This window comes from Musca domestica, unplaced genomic scaffold, assembly GCF_030504385.1.
Source record: "Musca domestica strain aabys unplaced genomic scaffold, Musca_domestica.polishedcontigs.V.1.1 59, whole genome shotgun sequence".
Lineage (NCBI taxonomy): Eukaryota > Metazoa > Arthropoda > Insecta > Diptera > Muscidae > Musca > Musca domestica.
Window position 1 is genome coordinate 3,104,823 of NW_026712362.1, and position 26,328 is coordinate 3,131,150.

A 26,328-nucleotide genomic window follows, 5' to 3' on the forward strand; every position below is an offset into this window, starting at 1 on the left:
ATAAATAAAAAAATAAGAGAGAGATAACACCAATTATGTTTTTTTTCAAAATGTATGTGTACTATATTCTTTTTGATTTTTCTTTGTTTGTTTTTTGTTTTCCAATAAATAAATTAAACTTAGATTAAATTTTCGAAGAATAAATTAAATAAATAGGCACTAATTAGATTAATTAATTTAGAAATACGTTACTAAAAACTAAGGTCTTCCGCCGGGGGGTTTTGTTTGTTTGCTTGTCTTGACTTAAGAAGAAAATAAATTTCTAATTATTTCTAAATTAACTAGGATTTTGTTTTGTTTTTAACACTAAAAACTAAAAAGAAGAAGAAGAGTTAGAGGAGTTTGGAAAAATCTAAACTAAAATTTACAACTATCTACAGGTACTTAGCTAGCTAGAACTATGGCTAAACGGTACGTAAGTACATTAATTTACAACATGTTTGCTTTGGACATATTATTTGGACTTCAAACATTTGAGAACTTTGGTTTGATGAGATTTGGTTTTGAAACTAATTTAAGAGATTGGGAATTTTGCAACTAAATCTACAGCTGCCATCTACTGCCATAGCTATATGGCGAATATCTATAACTAGGACTACCAAAGGAGGCTCCCGTTGAGGAATGGGCCGCTGCGGCTGCCGCCGCTGCAGCATGTGAGGCCATGCCAAAGGGTGTGCTATGGTGGAACATATCAAAGGCCGAACCAAAGGTTGAGCGTGGCGGTGTTTGATAGAACATGGCGGCATTGGACATTAAGGGGTTCGATGAGCTTGCACTGCTGGTGGTGGTGGTGGAAACGGGGGCATTGGAGGAAGCAACAGCAACATTGCTACTCGAATGCCCTGGAGAGTGACTGAGATTTAGAGAATTACCCAAACCACTGCTGTTTTGGGTGTTGTTGTTATTGTTGTGATTTTGATTATTGGCCGAATTATAGAGAGCCGTGAGCAAATCATCTTCCTGGACTTTTGGAGCCATTTTCAAAGAGCCAGAAGATGTGGAGGGAGCACAGGTACTAAAAGCACTTGTGGCCGAGGGCACAATACTATTGGCCGTGGCCGTTGAGGTGGCGGCGGGGGTATACTTTTCATTCATATCCCCCGAATTGGGCACAACATTTTCCTTGGCTTGATTCAGGGAATATTGAGTCACCGCCTCAACACCGGCCACCGTTTTCATGAATGTGGCCAAATGCAAAGCAGCAGCAGCTTGATGCTGTTGCTCCGACTCCAAACGATTCAACTCATCCAAATGATCCTTCACCACCAACATGATTTCATCGGATAACTGTAAACTTTCGGTCGAACTATCAGAGGAATTGTGGCTGCCATTATTGCCCGCCGAACTATGTGAACACACTTTTTGTGAGACTTTTGTGAGCAGTGCTGGCACATCCTTGTACAGGATATCCAACAACTTACCGGTGGTAAACAGCACAATCGCCTTCAGACACGAGTACTCAGCCGAATCGACATGCAAAGCTTTCAGCTTCTCCACCTGTTCCTGGAAGATGCGTATGTGATCCATAAATGCAACAACACGATCCGCCGCCATCGGAGAGGCATGGAGACCAGCAGCCGCCAACAGCGGTGCCACATGCAGAGGCATTGAACACTGGCTGGCATTGAGGACGAAGAGTTCGGACCACACCAAACGCAGCAGAGCCACTTGATCGGTAACTTGTAGTTCGGGGAAGAAGGGTATGTTTTTGGCCCACTCAACGGCCGAGAAGAGCAGACGGGCAGCCAATTCACAGATATTATCGATGCCCATAATATTGTTCGGTTGCATACACTGGCCATAGCGGGAGGTGGGATAGGGTTCGGCACGCAGGAGTAATGAGATATAGGAACTAAGGTACGAATGGCCATTGAAGCCAGCAACACCCATGGGATCGCCATTGGCCAATTGATATTGGCCGTGCATGCCAGCCAGACCGGGCTGTGTAGGAGGGACGCGTCCACGTTGAACAGCTGAAATGAGAGAGAAGACAGAGAGAGAGGGGAGATTAGTTTAAATGTTGAGTTATAGGGTTTTTTATAATTCTAGAATAGGTCTTGTGGGGTTATTGGAAATTAAAGTCGAAATATATTTTTCCAAACTGAGAGAAAAGAGAGAGAGGAGAGAGAAATTTATTTAAATTTTGAGATGCAAGAGAGTTTTATAATTCTATTGAAGAGGAGAAAAATTATGGAGGGGTTTTAAAAAATATGAAAATTGCAAAGGCTAACAAAACAAGCGGACATTTTTTTATAAAAAATACAAAATTTTATAAAAAATTATTATTTTTTTTTTTTTTTTGAAAATGGAAATTTTGTTAAAATTGATTTTTTTTAATTGAATTTTTTACGCCTGTTTTTTGCGAAATTTTTAATTTCAATGGCAAACGTAATTTTTTGCAGCAAAATGACCAAAAATTGAAGAATTTTCAAATTTTGACTTCAAATAAAAAATTTTCCCTCGAAGGGACATTTTTTTTTTTTTACATATTTTGGAAGAATTCTTTTTGTTTTGGAAACTAGAAGAACAACTAAAACAATTACTGCCAAAAATTAAAAATTTCCCTCGGGGGAAATTTTTGGGAAATTTTCGTTATCAATGGCAAACGATATTTTTCTTATTAAAAGTTACAAAAATTCTTTTGGTTTTGGAAACTAGAGGGAAAGCCAAAGCATTTGATCTCAAAAAATAAAATTTCCCATGAGGGAAATTTTTGGGAAATTTTTAATTTCAAGGGAAATTTCAATTTTTTAAATCAAAAATTTTCTATAAAACATAATTTTTGGTTTTTGGAGCAAAAACAAATATTTTCCTAAAAGGGAAATTTTAATTTTCAAATAACTTTTGAAAATTTTCGGAACTTTTCAAAACTTTGCAATTTTTTTTTCTGACCTTGCCCAAAATAGCAATTATTTTGACCACTACATCACACTCGAAAACAATAGCTGGGCAGCCAAAACCGGTGACACAACTTTGTCATCCATCAAGCCCTAGATATCCTGTCACTTCCCGTTTTTTTTTTTTTTTTTTGTGATTTTGTGTGTGTGTACCTCCAACTTGCCAAATAATGCCACATATCATAATAAAAGTTGAAATTAAATCAGACAACCTCAATCTCTTCTTTGTTGTGATAAATTTCAAACAGAAAAAAAACTGTTTTGTTGTTGTTCTAAGCCAAATGATTGCAACCCCTTTTGAATGCCAAGTAAATTCTGGATTTCCTCCTGCCTTTACCGGAGAAAGAAGATACTTTGTGTGTCTTACGTTTACGACAAGAAAGCGACAGTATTTTTCCAAAGACGTCAGCACCAGACAAACAACCCTTTTGTGTTGCGATACGAGAAGTGGGGGAAAAAGTGTTTTCAAAATGTATGTAAATTTTTTTTCGGTTGATTCCATTGAATTGAAAATATTTTCAACACACTCAGTCATAGCTACAATGGATTTTTGCATTTCAACAATTTATATATATTTTTGTTTAATTTGAATTTGTTCGCTTAAGCGTGCATGCCTCATTGGCTAGCTGGCTGACTGGCTGGCTGGTTGCTTGTGTTTTTTTTATTATTTTTATTGTTGACGACACTTAAAATTTACTTTTAATTAAAAATTTACATTAAATCCGTAAACGCTAAAAACCACAAGGAAAACCAACCATGTTTACATTATCCCCCCGGCCAAGAGATGAAAATGTAAACAAAATAATTAAAAATTGCGGATTTTTTGGGCCCACAATCTCATGAAAATAAAAACAGAGAATTAAAATTTAAAACGTCATTTTTGTGGTAAAATTAAATGATTTTCATAAATTTCCAGCACAAAAAATGGGCAGAGAGCCAGAAAATTTTTAAAAAATATCTGGATATTCAAAAATAATTAAAATTGTATAAAAACCTAATAGCCTTTCAAGTGAATGAGAATTACAACGCCTAATAAACTAATAACCTGCATTGGATTCATAAACAACAAGCCAAAGCTTACCCACGCACACACACGCACACGCACTCTCTCTCTCTCTCTCTCATACGATCCCTAACAACAACAACCAAAAATGTAGAGCAAAGAGAAGAAAACAAAGAAATCATTTGTTTTTTTCGTAGGGAGAATGGAAGAGAACTATTGCTGAGAGTGGGAGAAATGTATTTATATTAAAGAGAGAGTGAGAGATTTGGGATGGAATAAAACCAGGAAATAAAACAGTTTTAAAGGAAATATCATCTTAAAATTAGTAAAATTTTTCAGACACTTCAAGCTGCCTTAAACACTTGGCTGGCATATATTGCTGCACGTGCTCAAGAGCTTTTAAGTTATGTCAAGTGATTGTTCATTTTTTGTTCTCTCTCTCCAGTATTTGAAATCAATTTCTTAACTCCAGCGTAACTGCTCAGAGAAACACGTGCTTAATGGCCTTATTTACTCAAGTGTTTGATGAGTTAGGGCCAGTGTTCGTAGGGGTTAAAGATTGACTAACCCCCAGACTCTCGTTTTTATCTCTTCCTCCTATCTTAGATGGGAATCTATGATTGTTTTCACACAAACACAAAACCACAATGCGTTAAAAATCAAAATATTACAAATATAACCACAAACATCTTGAAATCCAAAAAAAAAAAAAAAAAGACAGAAACAAATCTTGTCGAGCAGCATCACTCCATTCCAAGAGGGGATAAGCCGTGGAGGAAGCAGAAGAAAATTTGCTTAATAACCAAAAGATACAACACCTTTGGCAAACCATAAATCTGCTTTTCCCAGGACTTTTGGTCAGCATGGAACTGGTCAGTGATACAATAATCCCTGGAACCGGTTTGACAACAACCCTTAAAGAAGACACTGCTTGACCATTACAGGCAAGGGAGATCCACTTTAGTCAATATGTAAATAAAACTAGCTTTCAACCCCACAACAACACAAAAGGACATTTATTTTAATTGCTCCTAAATAATGAGGGTCAAACTTCTACCTTTGCTTTGCTTCTTCTCCGTTTTTTTTTTTCTTTCTTCTTTGAAAGATGACCAACTGACCATTAGGTACTTGATTTCCATATTTCACTTCTTGTGCTTGTCTGTCTGTCTGTCTGTCGCTATGCCTCATGTCTTATTGTTTAGACAATTCATAAATATTTTTTTCTTGTCTTGTCTTCTTTTGGAAAAAAGACGTTACAAAGGCACAGAGAGTGAGCAAAAAAAAAATCCAGGTGTGTTCCTCAAACGAGACACAATTCCTCTGGCCAGGCCTTACAATCATAACACTTCGCAAAATCTCAAGAAAAAAAAAAATAACAGACGGAGGAAAATAAAAATACATATTTTTATATGCAAACAATTGTTGAGAGAGGAAGAAGTGAGCAAAAAACCTTGCTTGGAATTGTTAAAACATTTATGAGTTTCAAGCCTAAAGGCACCAAAATCGTTTGCTCAAGGAAGATTTCCTAAACTGATAATGTTTAGTATGAATATATTTAAGACAGTTTGAAAAGAGAAACAACAAAAAATTGAAAAACTACAAAAATTGTAGGAGTGTTAAACAAGGAGTTGCAGGGAATTTGAATGGCAAAAAAACAAAAAAAATAACTCAGTGACAAGAAAAGTAACATTTTCCGTAATAAAAAGTTAAAAAAAATAAAGTCAGACAACACATGAAGCATTTTCAATAAGCCTTAATCTATATGTTCCAATATTTTGCAAAAATTCAAAGAGTTCCTGGATTTTAGGAACTTTGTTCCTAGAATTAAGGAATCTGAAGAGAGAAAGTTTTATTAAATCTACTCATGTAGATCTTTACAGAGTTAAAAAATAATTCAAAAGGGCAACTGAGCTCAGTTGTTTCTAATGTAATCTATTTTTTCTAAAATTTTAAGGAAATGCCAAAAAAGTTCCTAAAATTAATGAATATTTTCCTAGAATTTATGACCCCAGGGAGAGTTAATTCTAAAAGACAAAATAACTTGAAATTGTAAATATAAAAAACCTGGGACTGGGACTAGAGACGCAATCTAATAATGTTTTTTCGGCTTCCCAATAATTGATAAAAAAAGAAATTCATAAAATTAGGAAAAAAAAGTTCCTAGAATTTGGGAACTGGAAGACATGAGCTTCGAATAATGAAAAAACTCCAAGCATTGGAAGGAAAAGAGTAAATAAGGCAATTTATATTTACATTGTTCACATTTTTCCAATATTTGAAGAAGATACATAAACGTTCCTAAAAGTAATGAACCTTTTCCTAGAATTCATGAATCCAAAGAGAGAATCTTCTAAGAAACATTATAATATGCATTCCCAAAGACAAAATAATATGAATTTAGAAGGCAAAAGAAGCTATCGAGAAATCCCTGATTATTGTTGTTCAATATTTGCCAGATTGGAAAAATTGCGTAAATTTGAGAAAAATATTCCTAGAATTTAGGAATTTGAAGAGAGGAAAAATTTCCAACTCCCACTATGGACAATTGAAAAATCAAAGGAAAAACATATGAAATGAGAGAGCTACTTCAGGAATATTTGGCAAAAATACAGATAAGTTTTATAATTTAATAAAATGTTCCTAGAATTTAGGAACTCAAAGAGAGAAGCTTCTAATACAAATAAAAAATGTCAACTATTAAACCTCATAAGTACGAATTGCGTGGGCAATTGAAATAATTTACAATATCTGCTGTTCACATCTCTTAAAATCAGCAAAATTGCAAAAAAAATTCATAGAATTAAGAAAAATGTTCCTAGAATTTAGGAATTCAGAAAGAATAGCTTGTAATGAAGAAAAAAATCCGTAGAGGAAAATTGAAAAAACTATAAAATATTTGGGCAATTGAATGAGCGAGTCAACAGGATTTGCGGATTATTTTTTTTATAATATCGGAAAAATTCCAGAAAAGTTCCTAGAACTCAGGAAAATGTTCGTAGAATATAGGAACGCGAAGAGAGAGGGGTTTTTAACTAAAGGTGCAAATTTAAAATAGGCAAATTAAAATGATAAATTTCAAAAGCAAATAATATAAGCTTTATTCTCTAGACTCTTTTTTTCTTTTTATGCCCTTGAATGGCATTTTTAATGAACATGTTCCTAGGGTTTTCAAACTGTTCTTTAAATTTATGAAATCTATTCTTAGAATTTAGAACTTTTATTAAATGATGTGTATTTTTCGTTTGAGAATACTTCCCCTGATTCCAATTGGATTTCCGTTTTGTCGTTTGTTTTTGATTTTCTTTCAATTTTTATTTCCTCCATTTCCTTGATTTTCTTTCTACAAAATATTTGTTTTATTTTTGCCCGATTTTTTGGTGGGTTAAACTTTTTCCCTTAAAATTCCAAACAAGTTTGTCCAGTTTTTTTTATATCAAAAAAAAAGCAAAAATGTCATCAAAACTGTCTAATTGTAATGACCTTAAGGTGGTGGTGATCTTCTTCATGTGATCCAGAAAAGAAGGCAAGAAAACCCAAAGGCCGGACATGAAACTTGACCATTCATTTATTCATAGGCGAAACAAAAGAAATAAACCCAGTTTCAAATGAAATATTTTTTTCGAAGTTAAAATAAAAATTTTCTCACGATTTTTTCTGGGCCTTTTTCCATGAGGAAGGAACAAGATTTTTTTTTTTTTTTTTTTTTTTTTGAAATGTTAATTCTTATGTAGACATTAGAAACAAGTTCAAGTAAACTGGTCATCCATGCAAAAGGCAAATGGTAAAGGTGATGATCTCTGGGTTCGGTAATTAAAAGGGAGGGTTAAATTTTTCAAAACCAAAAGTGGAAGATTTTTTTGATGAAAATATTAAACAAGTGTTTCTTGGTATATTTGTCATTTGTTGTTAAACAATTACATTTTGTTGTTTCGAAAAAAAGAAATAAGAACCGGACCAAATAATTATTTATGATTTTTTTACTAAAGTCAGCAATGTGTGTTGTAAATAAATTCAAGAAAAAAATTGAAAACCTGTCAATTGTAGTGCAAATATGTAATGTAAGAAAAAAAATAACAACAACAAATTGCATTTTTGTTGTTGTTTTCTAATCAATTGCAACTGGTATTTGAATTAGCAAAAATTGACATTAATAGTTTGATGCTGATGAAGGCAGCACACAGGCATTGTCATGGTGGTGGTGCTGGTGGTGTCTCGCTCTCTCGATATCTTATCGGTGTGAGGAAATCTCGATGCAATCGTAAATTAAATGCTTTGTTAATTATTATAGCATTTTTTTCTTTTTGTTGCTCGCTCGAGTTGTTGTGTTGATAGCTTGGCGGCTGCTGGCTGTCAAAGTCAACAAGTTTACGTGTAATTGAATACCACCAAAAGTCAAAGACATTAGTAAGATTGTTGCGAAAATAATGGCAGCAATAGCAACAAAAACACACACACACTCGTATTTAATTATGGAGCTATTTCCAGTGTTTGTGGCTTGGAAAGAACTTGGCCATAATAATAATGTTTTTTGTATGAAGTGATAAAGAAGGGGCAAAAATATTCTTTGGGGCTAATACCAAAAGTATGGAAGGAAAAGAGGCCGGAAAAAATAAAATTTTGGGGTTCCAAATTGAAAATCAAATAATTTTGAATATAAAATTATTTCCAGGGACAGAAAAATTATAGAAAGAATACTCTCTTAAACAGTTTTCCATACAAAAAAAAAATTCTTTAAAAAAAAATATTTTTTAAGGATGGAAAGAAAAATATTTTAAATTTTTTATATTTTTTTTCAATTTTTTTTATTATTTTTTATATATTTTTATCTATTTTCGAAAATATTTTTTAAGGAAGGAAAGAAAAATATTTTCTTTTTTTTTAATTTTTTTTATATTTTTTTATATATTTTTATTTTTTTTCCAATTTTTTTTTATAAAAAAATATTTATTTCTTCCCCTCCTTCCTCCCCATTAATTTATAAAAAAAAATTCAAATAACACCAAATACGCCATATTCTGTTTCCTATTATTATTCCTCTTTTTCTTCACCACAAAAGCCTTCAATCAAGTGTTGAGTACTTAATTACCATATAATTCAATTGTTAATTAGTATTTGTGTGTAGTATGCGTGTGTGTGTCTAAGCTCTAGTCTTCTTTTTTTTCATGAGCCACAATATTTATTTATTTGCCATAGCTGTTTGAACAAAATCAACAACAGCAGCAGCAGCGGCGGCGGCAAGTTTGCTAATGTTTTGCATTTTAAGTTCTAGAGAGGTCATCAAAGGTGACGTTTTTTTTTTTCAAAACCAACACCATTTCATGTTTAATTGATGCCAGTTTTGTTTTTTTTTTTTTTTTTTGTTACTAGTGAGCTATACTATAATTTATGTATGTTGCGTATTAGAACGTGCGTTATTAATGACACATACATATATGCCAATAGTTTCGCTTTTTTAATAATACCCCAATGTGGAAATAACTTGGAATTGTTCAGCTGGAATTAATTGGAGAACAAGTATTGTGGAAAAAAACAAAAACAAATAAATTTCTTAGAGTATGCAACGATAAGGGAAATGATTTTTTTTTTTTTTTTTTTTTTTGAATTTTAAGAAATAAAAAACAGATTTCCTTTGTGAGACAAAAAAAAACAACCTAAAAGTATGCTATAAATTAGAAAAGGCAATGAGAGTATGTCAGAAAATTGTGATATAATTTCTAATGGGTTTGTAACTAATTCAAAGTAAAAAAATGGTGAAAATATTTAATTTTCTTCAACAAAAAAGTTTTTGAACTCCTAAAACTATGCAATTTTGCAAAGAGAATATTAGTATATTTTGCAAACAAAAATATTGGCTACATTTGATGTCTTCTGACAATTTTTCCCACTTTCCTTCATTATAAGGAATTAGGTGGACAAAGATTTCCTTTGAGATCCTAAAAGTATGCCATAAAAAAATTCCACAAAGCACCTGAAGGTATGCCACAAATATGAATTAGAAACTAATTAAATTTTTTGAACCTCAAATGACATTTAAAAGGCTAAAATCTTATAGATTTGTTAAAAATAATTTTGAACACTCCTAAAAGTATGCAACAAAAAACAGAAAATCTAGTTTTCTTTGAAATATTCACGAAATTTTTGCTAAAAAAAAATGCATACTTTTATTATTTAAGAGGGATAACAGATGTATTGCAAAATTCAAATCTTTTTCAGTAAAAAAACTCAAGCAAATCCCGTAAAAGTATGCTATGAAAAATTTCAAAATGTTGAAGCATACACAGCAAGTAATAATAACTTAAGTGAATTCTCCAGAAAAAAAATCCAACATTAAATGAAAGGCATTGAGTATAATTTTGAAGCTGTACCTTTCTATGTTGCAACTCCTAAAAGTATGCTATAAAATCGCAGAAAAGTATACTACAAATATCAAATAATGCAATTTGAAGTTGAATGGCAAAAGAATCAACTAAAAATGAAAATAGTCAAATGAAATTTTAAGGGTATAGCACTTTATTCCACAAAAAATTAATATTAAGCCCCTAAAAGTATACTTTGAATGCCAAAAAATCAGCAAATTACTATTGTTTTGACTAAATATGTAAATTTCACTACGATTTTCGATATTTCACATAGTTTTGAATGGGATCTTGCTTTCCAAGGTTTTAAAATTAAATGTCTTTAGAAATATGCCCCTAAAAGTAGACTTTGAATGCCAAATTTCCACAAATCTATTAAAATATAAACAATTTTTCCAAATTCCACGACGATTTCTGAACTGGCACTTGTTACTGAATGAGATTTGGCTTTTTGAAGTTTAAAAATTAAAATACATAAGCTGTATGTTCCTAAAAGTATGCTTTGAATTCATAAAATCTGCTGTTGAACCTGAAGCATTGACCATTTTTCTAAATTCCAGGTCAACTTTTGAATTTTCACATTCTTCCGAATGAGATCCTAATTTCCAAGCTTTAAAACTAAAAAGCTGTAGGAAGTAAGCTCCTAAAAGTAGGCTTTAAATTTTTATGAATTTCTGATTGACTTAAATATGGGCGATTTTTTTCAGGATTTCAGGACGATGTTTGAAACTCCCCATGATACTGAATGATATCTCGTTTTACGAGCTTTAAAAATATGCATGAGAAGTTTGCCCCTAAAAGTATGCTTCAATTTTACATTATCAGCTGATTGTCATTATTATTGAGTTTTGTTTTTTTTTTTTTTTTTTTTTTTTTTTTTAATTTTCCTATTCTCCTGAATGAGCTCTCACTTTGAAACTTGGCAACCTAGCCAACATGTGATCGCAACTTAGAACTTCAACCCCCTTTGCCCAATGTTGCAAAATACACCTTTTTTCTGTTTGGCATGTTTAGCTAAATACTTATTTAACATAATCCGCTTACCGAGAAGACAAGAAACATGTAAAGTAGTAGCCGACGAAGAAGAAAAGAAAAAAAGCAGGAGAAGACACAAAATTAGCAAAGCGAATTTCGCTTTCATTTTGTTCAAAAAATAGAGGAATAAATCATACACACACACATACATCGACAGAAACTTGTCACAAAGTACAAAGTAATTTGCAAATTAAATAAAATTGCAAAAAAAAAAACAAACGTCTCTCAAATATATGCCAATTATGTGACATTTTGGCTAGCAAACTCGTGCTACTTCCGTTTTATTTTTAAAAAGTAAACAACGTCAGGCATGAGAGCAAAATAGACAGCAACAACAAAAAAAAAACGAACAAAACAAAACAATGTGATCAGATCATCAGCAGAGTGACAAAAAATAGCCACTCGGAGCTGTGGGCCATTTTCAATTTAGAAAACGACAAATGGTCAGTCAGCCTTTACAATTTGACTTTTAATTGACCCCATACAACAAAAACGGCATACTATCAATGAAAGGGACAGACAGCCAGAGAGAGAGGGAGAGAGAAAAATGTAAATAAACCCAGAAAAAAAAACTTACCTTCACGTCTCATTCCCATTTTGAGGCACTTTCTGAGGCGGCAATATTGGCATTGATTCCGATGATGCTGATCGATGGGACAATTTCTGCTCCCCCGACAGGAGTAGGTTAGATTGCGACGCACCGAACGTTTGAAGAATGATTTGCAACCTGAAATGGGAAAAACAGAGAAAAATAAAACATTAAAATATGAATTTAAAATAACATGTCATTCCTGGGCCTGGAGTGCTATTTTAACAAGATTTCCAACAAATTCCAGGCGCTGTTAGCAAGCTTGTTGGCAGTTTTAAAACATGAGCCCCCCCAAAAAAAACCTCCAACTCGTAGTACATCTTTTACATGGATTTTGACCCGTATTTTTGTGGAAAAACGTGTGTATAAATCTCTAGGCTGCCGTTTTCTTTGGCTAATCTCTACTTATATTTAATGCCGACCATGTGAACCCTTTTAGCCGCCAAGGAAAGGAAAACGTTGAAAGCCTGAGCCTTTGCGACACTGGCTTGTCTCAGAGTTTGAGTGTTTAGCTGGCAATATCTTGGCTGCTGTCGTTTCCACCAAAATAGCCCAAGTCTAGTCTTCCTGGTTATTTTTTTTTTTTTTGCCTAGCCTTAAACCAGAGCATTCATCTACCATGTCTTCTTCATGTCTCTCACAAGTTTCTTGTTGTTGTTCGTTTTTTTCGGCTATTCTGGCCATCATCATGTCAATGGCCATGTTACACGTTTCATGGCTTAACGCCTCCCATAAAATTACCTTTAATGGCTTTCAATTAATGTACCCAGAGATTTTGTTGCCGAAGAAAACTAGGCGCTTAATACGGTTAAACGAAACCAAAGCTAAAAGGGCTCTCAAATGTAAACAATCCATTGATCGCTGGGAAAGAGTGGTGAAGGGTGGGTGGGGTGGAGAGTAGCATTTTTCGTAAGACACGAATTTTGCCAATGCCTAAACATGCAGCCTTTCGATTTTTTCGCTTGTCGCTTTTTTGGGTAGCTCAAATGTGAGCTGAAACCTCTTGCGAGGCAAAAGAAAAATGTTTAAGTGTGTTTAATTTTATGTCGCCACGTATCTAAACATGTGTATCATGAAACTTCAATGTTTTGCTCGAGATGATGGCTCATCAAGAGAGGGGTCGGGGAATGGTAAAAGAAATAGACAAAAACAACAAAAACTACATGCAACTTTTTTCAGAAGGGAAGCTTGAGAAAAACTTATTTTAAATAAGAAACCCCAAAAAATCACAAAGAAAATGAAAGAATCTCTAAAAACCATTGCCTGCTTTTAGGTTCGGATTTAGTTTGAAGAGAAAATATAATGAGATATGAAATGCATTTGCCTATAAGTAACACAATTTACGAAATTTGTAGTATAAATCTCCATTATGGCTTCAAAAAAACCAAACAATCAAATTCAAGTGCCTACCTTTAGGCTTCATTTTTTTGAGAAAATTCTCAAAATTTGACTTTTTTAAAACAAATATGAAAAAAATCTGTTACATTATTGTCATTTAGAAAAAAATACTTCAAAACTTTTAAAAATGGGTCTAAGACGGCCTATTAAGCAATCTTTTGGTGCATACTTTTAGGCTATACAGTCTAATTTCTTTGTCACTTTTTACATTAAGAAGAAAACAGTGCATACTTTTAGGCTTTGTGGGTAAAATACTTTTGATTTTTAATTAAAAAATCTTTAAATCGTCTAAAATTGGTGAAAATTATTCCAAGAAGTATTACAAATTTAAAAACTCCCATAAATATTAAAATTTATTAATTTTTGGTGCCTACTTTTAGGATCAAAATATAAAAGAAGCTTAAAACATCAATAATTTTTCATTAAATTTAAGAATGAACTCATTTAGTTAAAACTAAATCCAGCAACTTCAAAAAAGGTACTATTCACAAATTGTGGTGTCTATTTTTAGGCAAAAAAAAATTAAAATTAAAGAATTTGATACAAAACATTGTGAACATATTCTCAAATATGAATATTGTTCACTCCTGACCGATAAAAATTATTAAAGTTCAAAATTTTTTGAATTTTGATGCCTACTTTTGGGCTCAAGATCCCGAAAATGTGCAAAATTACCATAAATATGAAGACAAATTGGTTAATAATAATTGATAAAATGATAATAATTGATAAAATAAAAATAATTGAAAAAAATTAGACATTTCAGAAATATGGTGCCTACTTTTAGGCTGAAAATCAAGAAAATTCTTGAAATACCAACAAATTACATCCAAAAAAGTATGATTATTAACTAGTAAAGGATATGTTTCGTACTCGGTCAGTAAAAAATTATAACTGGAACAAATTTGTAAATTCTTGTGCCTACTTTTGGGCTCATAAATTGGAAAATGTCCAAAAATCCCATAAATAAAGAGACAAAGTGGATAATAATTGCTCTTAAACGTATAAAGACCGATTGTTTGCATAAAATACAAAATATCCAAATATCCCAAATATAATGCCTACTTTTGGGCTGAAAATCAAGAAAATACTTTCGGGCTCAAGATTTCGAAAATGACCCAAATTTTCATAAATAAAGAGACAAAGTGGATAATAATTGCTCTTAAACGTATATAGACAAATTGCCTGCATAAAATCAAGATATATGCAAAATATGATGCCTACTTTTAGGCTGAAAATCAAGAAAATACTTGAAATTCTAATATATTACTATAAAACCGTTCTGATTTTTTATAATTTTCAAAATCTCAATTTTTTCAATAAAATTTACTTTTTTTGTACTAAATTTTCCCACCAAATTTTGCCTTAGGTTTGGAGTTAAAAATGTTTTGCTTAGACAACAGCCAATGACTCAGCAATACGATCCGCATTGTAACCAGTTTTCAGTTTGACCAAATGTATCGATTTTTTATTTCTTTGCTTTTCGCTGGCATATTCCAATCTCATTGTCTTGTATTATTGCAAATGATTTTCCGCACACACAAAAAAAAATCGAAAAGGCTTTAAAAGTTTCAACAATGAAATTCATATAAAAATATATAAAACAACAATTGTTAAACAATAACGTTAAACTAAATTTTTTGGTTTTTTGCCGGCCTGTCTAAGGTATTGGTTGGCATGGTGATGGCCAATGTGTAATACAAGACAATGGTTGTGCTTTTTTTCCGTCTGTCTGTCTGTCCCCTGCAAGCATCCTTACCGTACCACAAAAGAAAAAAAATACACACGTCTGGCATGCCAACATGGAGAGATTTTGTGCCTGGCTATGGCATTTTGCTCTGAGTGCGGGTGTTATGGCCCAAAACAGTATTGAGATGGCATACATAGTTGTAAATTATTGGCAGCAAGAGGAGAAAAAAAATATATCAGCCAAGAAACTGGATTTCGAAAAATAAACGTGCCACAATCATGGCTTCGGAATATGAGGATTTTCCTTTTCGTCTTAAGCATGAAGATGGTTGTGGGTTTTCTTTTTTTTGCGTTGTTGATATAAAAAGGGAGTATATAAAACATTTTTATTTGTTGAGATCCACCCTTTTTCAGTTATTGATATAACACGATATCTTTGAGATACAATAACACAACAACAAAAACAATAATCCACTTAATGATCATTAAATAAAATTGGAAATCAAAAACAAAAAAAAGCAAAAAAATCTCAAAATTTCTTCTAAGATTAACAGATGCTGATTGCTGGCTGGATTTCTACCCTTTTCTTATCCACTACTAGCCCGGCATTCATTGTCCACCACAATCTTCCTGAACTAAGCTTACCTAGCCATAACCCAAAAAAAAAAAACAAAAAAACTTTAAGCTTAAATGTTAAGAACCTCTTCGGAGATTATCTATCAGCATTGCAGCATGATGGCAGCATATGGTGTGCTGGTATGCCATGGTATTTTCGTCGTTTTTGGCCAATTTTTAACATGTGTTTGTTGTAGTTTTTATTCATGCTTGGCATACTGTTTACAAAACAGCTATAAAACTACAACTAGGAAGAAATTTTCTGAGGTTCTTCTTCTCAATCTTAGGAAGACTAGAACCAAAATAAAATAGCAGAACAAACAACAACAAGAAAATGACAGACATCCAAAATCATTGTAAACCAGAAATCGTGACTATGTAGTATAACGTGGTATTCCTTCGTCTTCTTCTGAGGATGATGATGACTGGCCAGCTAGCCAGCTAGTCGAAATGATCGTCATATAATGTGTGTTATATGGCCAAAGCGTATGTTTCGCAAAAGACTTTTTCGTACGCCCTTCTCCTCCTCCTCCTCCCAAAATGATCATTTGTAAGTTGCTTTCCCGCCTTTATTATCGTATGCAGAATTTTTTAGATCATGCTGCCGATGTTGTTGATTTTTTCCTATAAAATCATATCTAAAACTATGCGATTTACCAAGCATGCTGGGCATGCTGCTGCATGATGATAAAAGGCATAAAGGTAAAATGTGTTTTTTTTTTCTATCTTTTCTCCGCTGCTCCTGACAGAAATCAAGTCAATCGTTATTTGATAGCAGTTTTATGATCGAATTTTTTTAGGGAATCAATAAAGGCATGGGAAAATACTGGGGGGAGAGGAGGGGGAGTTGAGACAACTATTTTGAGGGATTTTATTTCGGCAAAGAAAAAAATAGCCTTAAAGTAGGCAATATTTTGTTTCGAAGGGAGTAGGAGTTGAAAGTACTATTAATTTGTTCCCCATTTTCGCAAAAGAGCCTTAAAGTAGGCAATATTTTATTAAGGAAATATGGTGTAGAAATAAACTTTATTTGAAATTTATTTAAAGACTCAATAAAGTATAACTTAACTTAACTTGAAATTTATTTTGGCAAAACAAATTGCCTTGAAGTAGGCACCACTTTCCAAATAATAGATGTTTTTGTGCTAGTGTTAATGGTGAAAGGCTTCTAGGGCGGACTTTTTCGTTAATTTGTTTTTAAAATTTCATCAATCACCAAGAGACATACTTTTAGGATTAACATATTTCAAAGATATTTTTAGAGCATACTTTTAGGAAGCATACTTTATAGAAATGGGACAAAAACGAATATTATATCTGAGTAAAAAAATAGTTTCAGGTGCTGCCTATTTTCCTCAAAAAAATTATATATTTTTTGGTGCATACTTTTAGGTTAAGAAAAAATTATTTAAATACTGTTAAGAAAAAACGGACAAATTTTCAAATTAAAGCAAAACTTGGATTAAAATACATAAAAAAAATTAAAAAATATTTTTAAAGCCTACTTCTAGGCATCAAGAAAATTTATATATTTTTCTAGAGCATACTTTTAGGCCAAAATCATTACTTCACTTGAAATTTGGATATCCAAGCACAATTATGTATAAAAATAGTCATAATATTAAATGGAATATTTTTTCAACGCCTAATTGTATGCTTCAAATATCTGAAAATTTTTCTAAAATATATAAATGGGCCCAAAATTAATATTATTAAATTGTTTTCCAAATTCCGTAAAAATATCAGAAAAAATTTACGAGATTGGCAGTCATTTTTTCAGATATCCGAAAATAGCGGTCATTTCTGAAGATTTTTTTATATTTTTCTAAAGCATACTTTTAGGCCAAAATCATTATTTCAACTGATATTTGGAAATTGAAGCACAATTATGATTAAAAATCATCAAAATATTTTCGAAGCCTAATTGTATGCTTCAAAAATTTTATATATTCTTCTAAAAATTTTATTTAGGCCAAAGTTCGTATTACTAAATTGTTTCTAAATTCAATAAAAATTTTAGAGTAATTTTACAAAATTGGCAGGTATTTTTCCAGACATTTTATAAATTATAACAAATTTTTGGAGCCTACTTTTAGGCAAAAAATATTTTTCTCTTTATTTAATTATTCTTGTGTTCCCCTTGAGCTCTCTCTCTCTCTCTTTCTCTCTCTCTCTGGCCCATTTCTCCACGAAAGCATGGCCTTTAATTTGAAAATAGAATTAAATCGCGTGATTTCTTGCACTTCCACCAGCAACAAAAAACAATATATTTCAATATATCTTGCAGCTGTTGTTTGTGTTTTTACAGTTAACCAACAAACTTATGAACAATTAGCCTCAAACAGACAAAACTGACAGACCATAATAGTTAGACCTTAACGCCACCAACAAAACCGCTGGGCTATGCCGACGCCGCCAGTCAGTGAGCCAGCTAGCTCGCCAGCCAGCCAGCTAGCTAGAGCAAGTAAGACGTCTATTAAGTTAACTGAACATTAACAGCAATTAATTGAACTTCCTTAAAATGTAAACGGTATGTGAAGTCAGAGTCTAGATATACAACAAATAGTTGTTGTTTTTGTTGCATTTATTAGAAAACAAAAAAACAACAACAACAACAGAAATAGCACAACTGCAACAAAAATACAACTAGAAGTGCTATTAAATAAAGTGCAACCAAACATGAACTTGCTCTCCCTGGGCCCCCTAGAAGCCAAATGGAGAAATTGCTAATAAAAGAAAAAAAACCCGAGACATTAAATGAAGAAAAGAATATGGCAAAGAAACACACGTTTTGCGCACGCGCAACACTTGTTGCGCATCGGCAAGCAATTAAAAGCGTGAAATTACTTTAGACACACCAAAAATGCCAGCCAGAGAAGCTAGCATTTGCAGTCGAATAAAATCGTATACTTTGATCACAGTTTTGTTTGCTTTGGAAAATTTTCAAAAAAAAGCAATTAAAACCCCACAACAACAATTAAACATTGATTATTGCAAAAAAAAACAAAACTCAAATGGAAGAGAGAAATTTAACCCAGTTTTTTTTTTTTTTTTTTTTTTTTTTTTTTTTTTTAAACAATGACAAAAATCTTTGTAGAGCCCCACAACAGAAGCTCTGAGAAGAATTTAACTATGAAAAGCAAGACATTAACCTGATGATGATAATGGTGGCTTTCCCCTCCCTCTCTCTCTCTCTCTCTCTCTCTCTTCTTCTGTCTTTAATTAAGGCTAATTCAGTTTAAAGCCAAGTTATGAATTTGATATTTTTTGCCAGTTTACTGGCATGCCGGCGCTGTCTTCGTCTTAGATTTATGGTTGGAATTCTGCTGCAGTTCCAAAGTTGAATGAACATGCAGTTCTGTTGGCTGAGCGCTGTATTTTAAGGAAATTGTGCCATAAAAATATGTATAAAATGTCTTTAACTTTACATAGACAAATGATGTTCTGGCCGTGGCCGTGATAAGTTGGTAGGTTTTCTTTCTTTTTATTTTGACAGTTTGAGCAGGGAGTTGAGGTAGCATAGAGGGGGGATGGGAGAGAGTGGAAGCAGAACAAATATTCTATATGACTACATGTGACAGTTGCATGCAATCTACTGATTATTATTTTTTTGCGGTTGGGCTTCAGTGAAATTAAAAGGGTAACATCTTTGAATGGCTAGGGTGGGCTTGAGCTTGGTTTCGGGGGAATTTGGAGGAAGGGCAATGGAATAGGAGCAGGGAAGAAAAGCATTAAAAGAAATGGGTTAGAAGGGAAAATATGTTGCGATGAAATGTATTTAGTTTCTAAAATAATGTAAATGATCGCAGGAAACTTCAAGTTGTAGTGCCTACTTTTAGGTGTGTATTTAGAAAAAAAATTATTGATTGGTTTTTTTATTAGAAAACCACAACCATTAATACTTCAAAGGAATTTAAATGTTTTGCCAATTCCAAAGCATGTTTTGAAATTTTAGCTCTAAAAAACTTTTCTTTTAAAAAATATTGCCTACTTTTAGGTATATAAAATTATATATTCGAAATTTTTCCAAACAAAGAAAAGAACATTGAATTGTTTTCATTTTTAGGGTTTTAAGAAACCAAAACCGCTATGAATTCGAAGAAACTTCAATTTATGTTGCCTACTTTTAGGCGTTTTTTTTTTAATTTTTTCTCATATCTCATATCATATTGTAGAAACACTCAAATGAGGAAAACATTCCAAATGATTAAAATGAGACAAATTGGAAATTAATAATTAATTTGGAAAAATATATTGCCTACTTTTGGGGAGCAAAATTTTATTTTCTAAGGTTTTAAAAGAGTTTCAGATAATTCGCTCCATACACCATATTGTTTTTCTAGAAATTTTCCGAATATTTACCTTTTATATTAAATTCATTGCCTACTCTAAGGGGCTCACTAATTTATTCAGTTTATATTGCCTACTTTTGGGCAAAAAATATTGAAATTAATTATTTGGGGCCCGTTTTTAGTTCAATACCTTTAAGTTTGAAAAATATATTGCCTACTTTAGGGGAGCAACATTTTATTTTCTTACGTTTTAAAACATTTTTAGATAATTCACACCACTCATTATGTTGTTTTTCCAGAACATTTTCGGAATATATAATTTTTCTATTTGAGTCATTGCCTACTCTAAGGGGTTCACTGATTTATTCACTTTATATTGCCTACTTTTGGGCAAAAAATGTTGAAATTAATTATTTGGGGCCCGTTTTTAGTTCAATACCTTTAATTTCATAGTTCCTGATTAAAAATTAAAAAAATTAGCAGAAATATTTTCTAATTTTAGGCTAGTCTTTATTACCTACTTTGCCTAGTTTTAGGCGCTTGAAATATTATAGTTCGGTATAATATATAATATAATTTTCGGAGTCTAATTTTTATATTTTGATTTTTCCTAAAAAATTCGCATCATGTTAACAATTTGCCATAGAATTTTTGTGATTTTTTTTAGAAATATTCAATTTTTATTAAATTATTTTTGGAAAATCTTGTCTACTTTTAGGAGTAAAATTGTTGTATTTTTTAATTCTCTTAAAATTTTCTTAAAAAAAAATATAAAATTTTTTATTTTTTCCTTAAATTCACATAATTTGTTCATGGAATTTTCATAGCTATAACAGTTTTTGATTATTTTGAAAAATATTGCCTACATTTAGGAGTAGCATTTTTGTATTTTTAAATTTTCTTAAAAATTTGCATCATTTCCACCATATACTAAAGAATATTTAAAAATGGCATATCCTTTTGTTATTATTTTATTAATATTGCCTACTTTTAGGCAAAATCCTTTAAAATTGCAAATTAACTCTATTGTTTCCTTTTGAAATCTCTAGACTATTTCTAGGCTGTTACTGAATAATTTTATTATTATTGCCTACTTTTGGGCAAATTTCATTAAAATTTGCTAATTAACTCTAATGTTTCATGGCAATTTCTTGCCTTTTTCCATTGTCTTTAAGAAGCCAACAATTGCAAACGCTAATTAATTAAACCGTTAACTAGTTCCACAACCAGCTACCTTCAATCCAAACCCTATATTTGTTGGCTAATAATGTTTTCCCTTTTTGTTGGTCTCTCTACTCCAAAAAACTCAAGCAAACACTAATCAGTTTTTTTTTCTTTTTTGGTTGGGGACTTTATTTGTCTCAAGCTATGATCACGATCATGTTTTTAAGTTGTTTGAGTTTTTTTTTTTTGTTTTCTTGGCAAACTTTCCAAGGGGAAAAAAATTTCGTGCTGTCTCGTAGTGATATTTTGTTGTTGTTTTTTGTTAGCAAATCTTCTTGTTTTTTTTGTGATTTTCTATTGGAAACCTAAAATCAATTTGTGCTAAGGGTTTTCATTTTAACAATGATTTGTCGTAGTTATGTTCAAGGAGTTTGCAAAAAAAAGAAGCAAAAAACCCTACTTGCAGCTAATACCATGATTTGTTTAACAAGCCTTTGTTTTTCTGATTTTTCTTTTGTCAAACGAATAAAATAATTAAAAATATATTTTTCTTCTTCTCCTCCTCCTGTTAAAAATTCATTAGTCATTTTTAATTATATATATATATTTTTTTAATAATATTATCTCTTTGATTTATTAGTTTCAAACAATTTACATGACACTCATTAGCAACTAAACTTGAGCATATGTTGGCAGTGTCATATATATATATAAAAAATGAAAAAGAAGAAGAAGAAAAAATAAATTAAAAATTTTAATTTCAACAAGATTTGCCCAACAAGTGCTTTAGGCTTTTGTCACAAAGAGAAAGAAACCAAGCCAAGTCAAGAAAGACACAATGCGAAAAAAAATGATACCAAGAAAAATTGTCATGGCTCTTTTCACGCCGCGCCGTGTTGTGTGTGTGACACAAATGTAGGGACAAGTTACCGGAAACTAGGTACTCTCTCACACACATGTATGAGAGCAAACATAAATTTGTCTTTTAATAAAAATTATGCAGTAAAACATATAAAAAAATTAAATATAACCACTTTAAAGTAATATACATTTTAATGAATTGCCAAGGAACTCTTGTTAGTTGTTGTTGTTGCTGTTTCGGTTTGAGGAAAGCTCCATATGAAGCGGACTTGCTGAACACTACATACTCAAACCCCAAAATGCGAAGAAACCCAGCAAATATTCCCACGTTTAATAATTAAGTCTTCTTGTTAAAAAAGATCAGTCTGTCCTATGTCATAGCTGGGTTTTTGTTGTTGCTATTGTTGTCATTCACATGTTTGCTCATTCATACATAAGTTTACAAATTAAGCAAAAAACAACAACATCAAAATATTTTTTTTTTTTTTTTTTTTAATTTAATCATTAAGAAGTTGGTCAGAATGAAAATAAAGAGCAACTGTAACCCAAAACAAATTCTCAAGGAACGCTGGGAGAGGGGGGAGGGGAAGGGGTTTTGGATAACGTTTAATTAGTTAAATGATAGGAAACTAAATATTTGTTGATGATGATGATGGGTGGCCAAAGAAACCGAATTTTTTTAATTGAAAAAAATTTTATTCATTTGAAGAAAGTTGAAAAAGAAATTCAGAATTTGGATACAATGGATAGTTGGTTCACTTTTTCAATGAGAAGAAGGAAGGGAAGAAGGATTTTTGTTATTTAAAGAATGTGGATATATTTTTGGATAATGTGGATAAACGTATTGAGTTGTGAAAATACTTGCTGACAAAAATTTTGGAAAAAGTGGATAAAGGTTTGGAGCGTTAAAATCATAGATGAGTCGCTAAAATACCGTGGAAAAATTTTCTACCAGATTTGGATAAATGTTTCAGAAGGTTAAACTGCCTGGGATAAATATTTTGATAATGCAAATAAACGTTTTGAGATCTTCGAGCGACGCGGATAGATTTTTACCGAATTTGGATAATGTGGATAAAAGCAATAATATATTTCACGGTCTAAGCAACACGGATAAGTATTTTACACTACTTTCATCCAACATCAATTTTTTTAAATTATTTTTGGAAAACGTTGCCTACCTTCAGGGGCAAAATTGTTGTATTTTTTGGTTTTCTTAAAAAATATAAATATTTTGAATTTGGATAATGTGGATAAATGCCTTGAGTCGCGGATAAACATTTTTCAAGGTTTAAGTAGCATGGATTAATATTTTTATTATTATTAAAATACATTTTTGTATTTTTGGATAACGTGGATAAATGTTAGCTTGATGCATGCGGTAAGTACTTTTCGGATAAAGCGGATAACTATTGTATGCTCAAAAAATAACATGGATAAATATTTTATGTTACTCAAGGATTTTTATAAAGATTTCGCACAATTTGGATAACGTGGATAAAGATTTTTTTGACATCTGGATAAAACGGATAATGATTTTATACCCAACGGATAAGTTGTATAATGATTTTATGGTATTCTGCCATGATTTTATAGTATTTGGATAACCGGATAACAATTTGAAGACCTGCGGATAAAGTGGATAAACAGCTAAGACTTCCTGGATAAAATTTTTAACAATTGTATGAAGCTCGGATAACATGGATAACGATTTATGCTACTCGTGTGATTATTTTAAACTCGTCATACAACGCGGATAATGAATTTTGGTTCGCGGATAACACGAATAAATTGTTTTATGCAATTTAAATAATGCGGATAAGATTTTATGCACTTCGTATAACGTGGATAACGATTTGCGGCCAATCAAATAAATTGGATAACAAGTTTTAGCTGCTCGGATAACACGGATAACGATTATATGCTGTTTGGATAATGTGGATAACGATTTAAAGCTTCGCGGATAAGGTAAATAAATATTTCACTTCCATCGAACAATGATTTCAGGCTTTTTGGCTAACACGGTTAAGATTTTATGTATCGCGGATAACATGGATAACGATTTTATGCTAATTGGATAAAGTGGATAACGATTTGATGCCTCCCGGATAAGATGTATAAACATTTTACCTCAATCGGATCATGATTTCACCTCTTCGGCTAACACAGATGAGATTTTATACAACTCGGATAACACGGATAACGATTTTACTTTGTTTGGATAGAGTGGATAAGGATTTAAGGCTTCTCGGATAACGTGGATAAACATTTTATATCAATTGAACTATGATTTAAAGTTTTTCGGATAACACGGATAACAATTTTTTTAGTTTGGATAATGTGGATAATGTTTTACAGCTTCTCGGATAACGCGGATAATATTTTATGCAACTCGGATAACGATTTTATGTTGTTTGGATAGCTCGGATAATAATTTCGGAGCTGTATGGATAAAGTGGATAAACATTTCACGGAATTATTCAATGATTTGAAGCTTCTCGGATAATGCGGATAATATTTAATATAAATCGGATAAAACGGATAACGTTTTTTGGTGTTTGGATAATGATTTTGAAGCCTTTCGGATAACGTGGATATAAATTTTATGTAATTAAACAATGATTTCAAGCTTCTTGGATAAAACGGATAATATTTTTATAACACGGATAACGTTTTTTGATGTTTGGATAATGATCTTAGAGCTTTACGGATAACGTGAATAAACATTTTACCTAATTAAATATTGGTTTAAAGCTTCTTGGATAAAAGCGGATAATATTTTGTATAACGTGGATAAAACGGATAACGTTTTTTTGATGTTTAGATCATGATTTTGGAACTTTTAGAATGGGGTGTGGATAAATATTTTAAGCACTTAAAGTGGTTTGAAAAGCAGATAATTATTTTTTAATTAATATTCGGATATCAAACAAATTTTGGAATGCCATTTGGATATTTTGGATAAAAAAATCCTAATTAACTTCAATTTGTTTCATCATCATCCTCATCACCGCCGAACGGGAAAAAAACGTTCCCAGGCTTTGTGAAATTTGTCCACTTTCTTGTAAAACTTCCAAATCTAAGCATGGAACCTCACCCACATCTCGCCTAGCTACATGGGACAACAAGGAACAACAACAACAATGTTTCTGGGGGAGATTAAACGTTATAACATTAAGGCCCATGGAATGGCATGATGCATCATGCATGTTAGCTTGCTGCATGTGGTAAGCTAGGTATTTGAGGTATGTTGCTGCCACTGCTGCGGCATCAATGTTTCCAGTCGTCTCAGAGCTGGTGTTTTTCTTGCTGTTGTTGTTGTTATTTTTATGCTTGCTTGCTTGTTGCTGTTGATGAGGAAAACACGATAGCAATCAATTTTAAACGAAGATGAAGCAACCCAAACCAAAAACAAAAAAAGAAACTAAAAATCATGGCTCCCTCCTACTCCTCCTCCAAGGTGGTGGAGGTGGTGGCGGTGACGGTGTTGGTGGAGAATGTCAAGACCAGGCCATGTGTAGATGGTGTTGTTCCAGGCTTATGCTGATGACGATGATGATGACCATTATCATCTTGGTGGAAAATGATGACCAACTGTAAGATAAGAATTGTGGCCAACAACAACCACAATCTTTTAAGAATGCATAAAGTTTTCTCCCCGAAAAAAATCGCAAAAATTCTAACGCATTCATAACACCAAGCTGAGCTGGGCCTAAATGCATTGCTTTTCATTTGCGTTTTGTTTGATTCACGTGCGATTCTCTTGGCACGGAAAAAAAGCCCAACAAAGCGGCCGGCTTGAAGTTTATGCCTCCTGATCAACATTACGTTTTTCTTTCAGAGAGCCTGGTCTAGCTGTGTGTGGTGTAATCTCAATGTCTAACTAACTGTCTGGGATCTTGGGAATGAATTTGGTTTGTGTGTGTGAGTTTTTTTGTTTGTCCAGCCAGCCAAACATCCCTTACTGCCTGCCTCCTGATGCCTTGCTTCCTCTCAACTTTTTTGTTGTGTATGACTATTTGTCTGGATTTTTCTTTCCAGTGTTTGTTTGTTTGCTTGCTTGCTTCTTCTGATAGAACCTTTAAGATGTTGTTTTCATAGAGATAATGTCCGTCCGTCTGGGCTTTGTAACAACGGATATAGGGATACCTTGGCGCGTTGGGCCATTTAGCTGTACGTGTTCACTTTACGGCCTTTGACGTAATAAAATAGTAGAGAGATTCGACAAAAAAAAACCAACGGCAGACGAATTATAATCTCTATTTATATTTGATGTGTGCCAACAGCGGGCAGAGAAGGCAGAACTAAACTACAATGTCCAGCGTTATATGGGAATTTATGATGAAGTTGCCATTCATGCATGGATGATGGATTGTTGGGAAAATCAAGGCAAAAAAGCAAAACTAATAGAAAATTGTTCAAAATTTAA

The 26,328-nt window shown here is 32.4% G+C and overlaps 1 protein-coding gene across 1 annotated transcript in view; it reads right to left on the bottom strand.

Moving 5' to 3' along the window:
• LOC101894421 (steroid receptor seven-up, isoforms B/C) overlaps positions 1-26,328 on the bottom strand; it is a 59,305-nt gene that overhangs the window by 28,109 nt on the left and 4,868 nt on the right. The window contains exons 2-3 of the mRNA XM_005179601.4: positions 11,869-12,018; positions 1,422-1,973 (exon numbers count right to left, since the gene is read on the bottom strand). Of these exons, the coding sequence (XP_005179658.2) occupies positions 1,422-1,973; positions 11,869-12,018 (702 nt within the window). The remainder of the gene's footprint in view (positions 1-1,421; positions 1,974-11,868; positions 12,019-26,328) is intronic.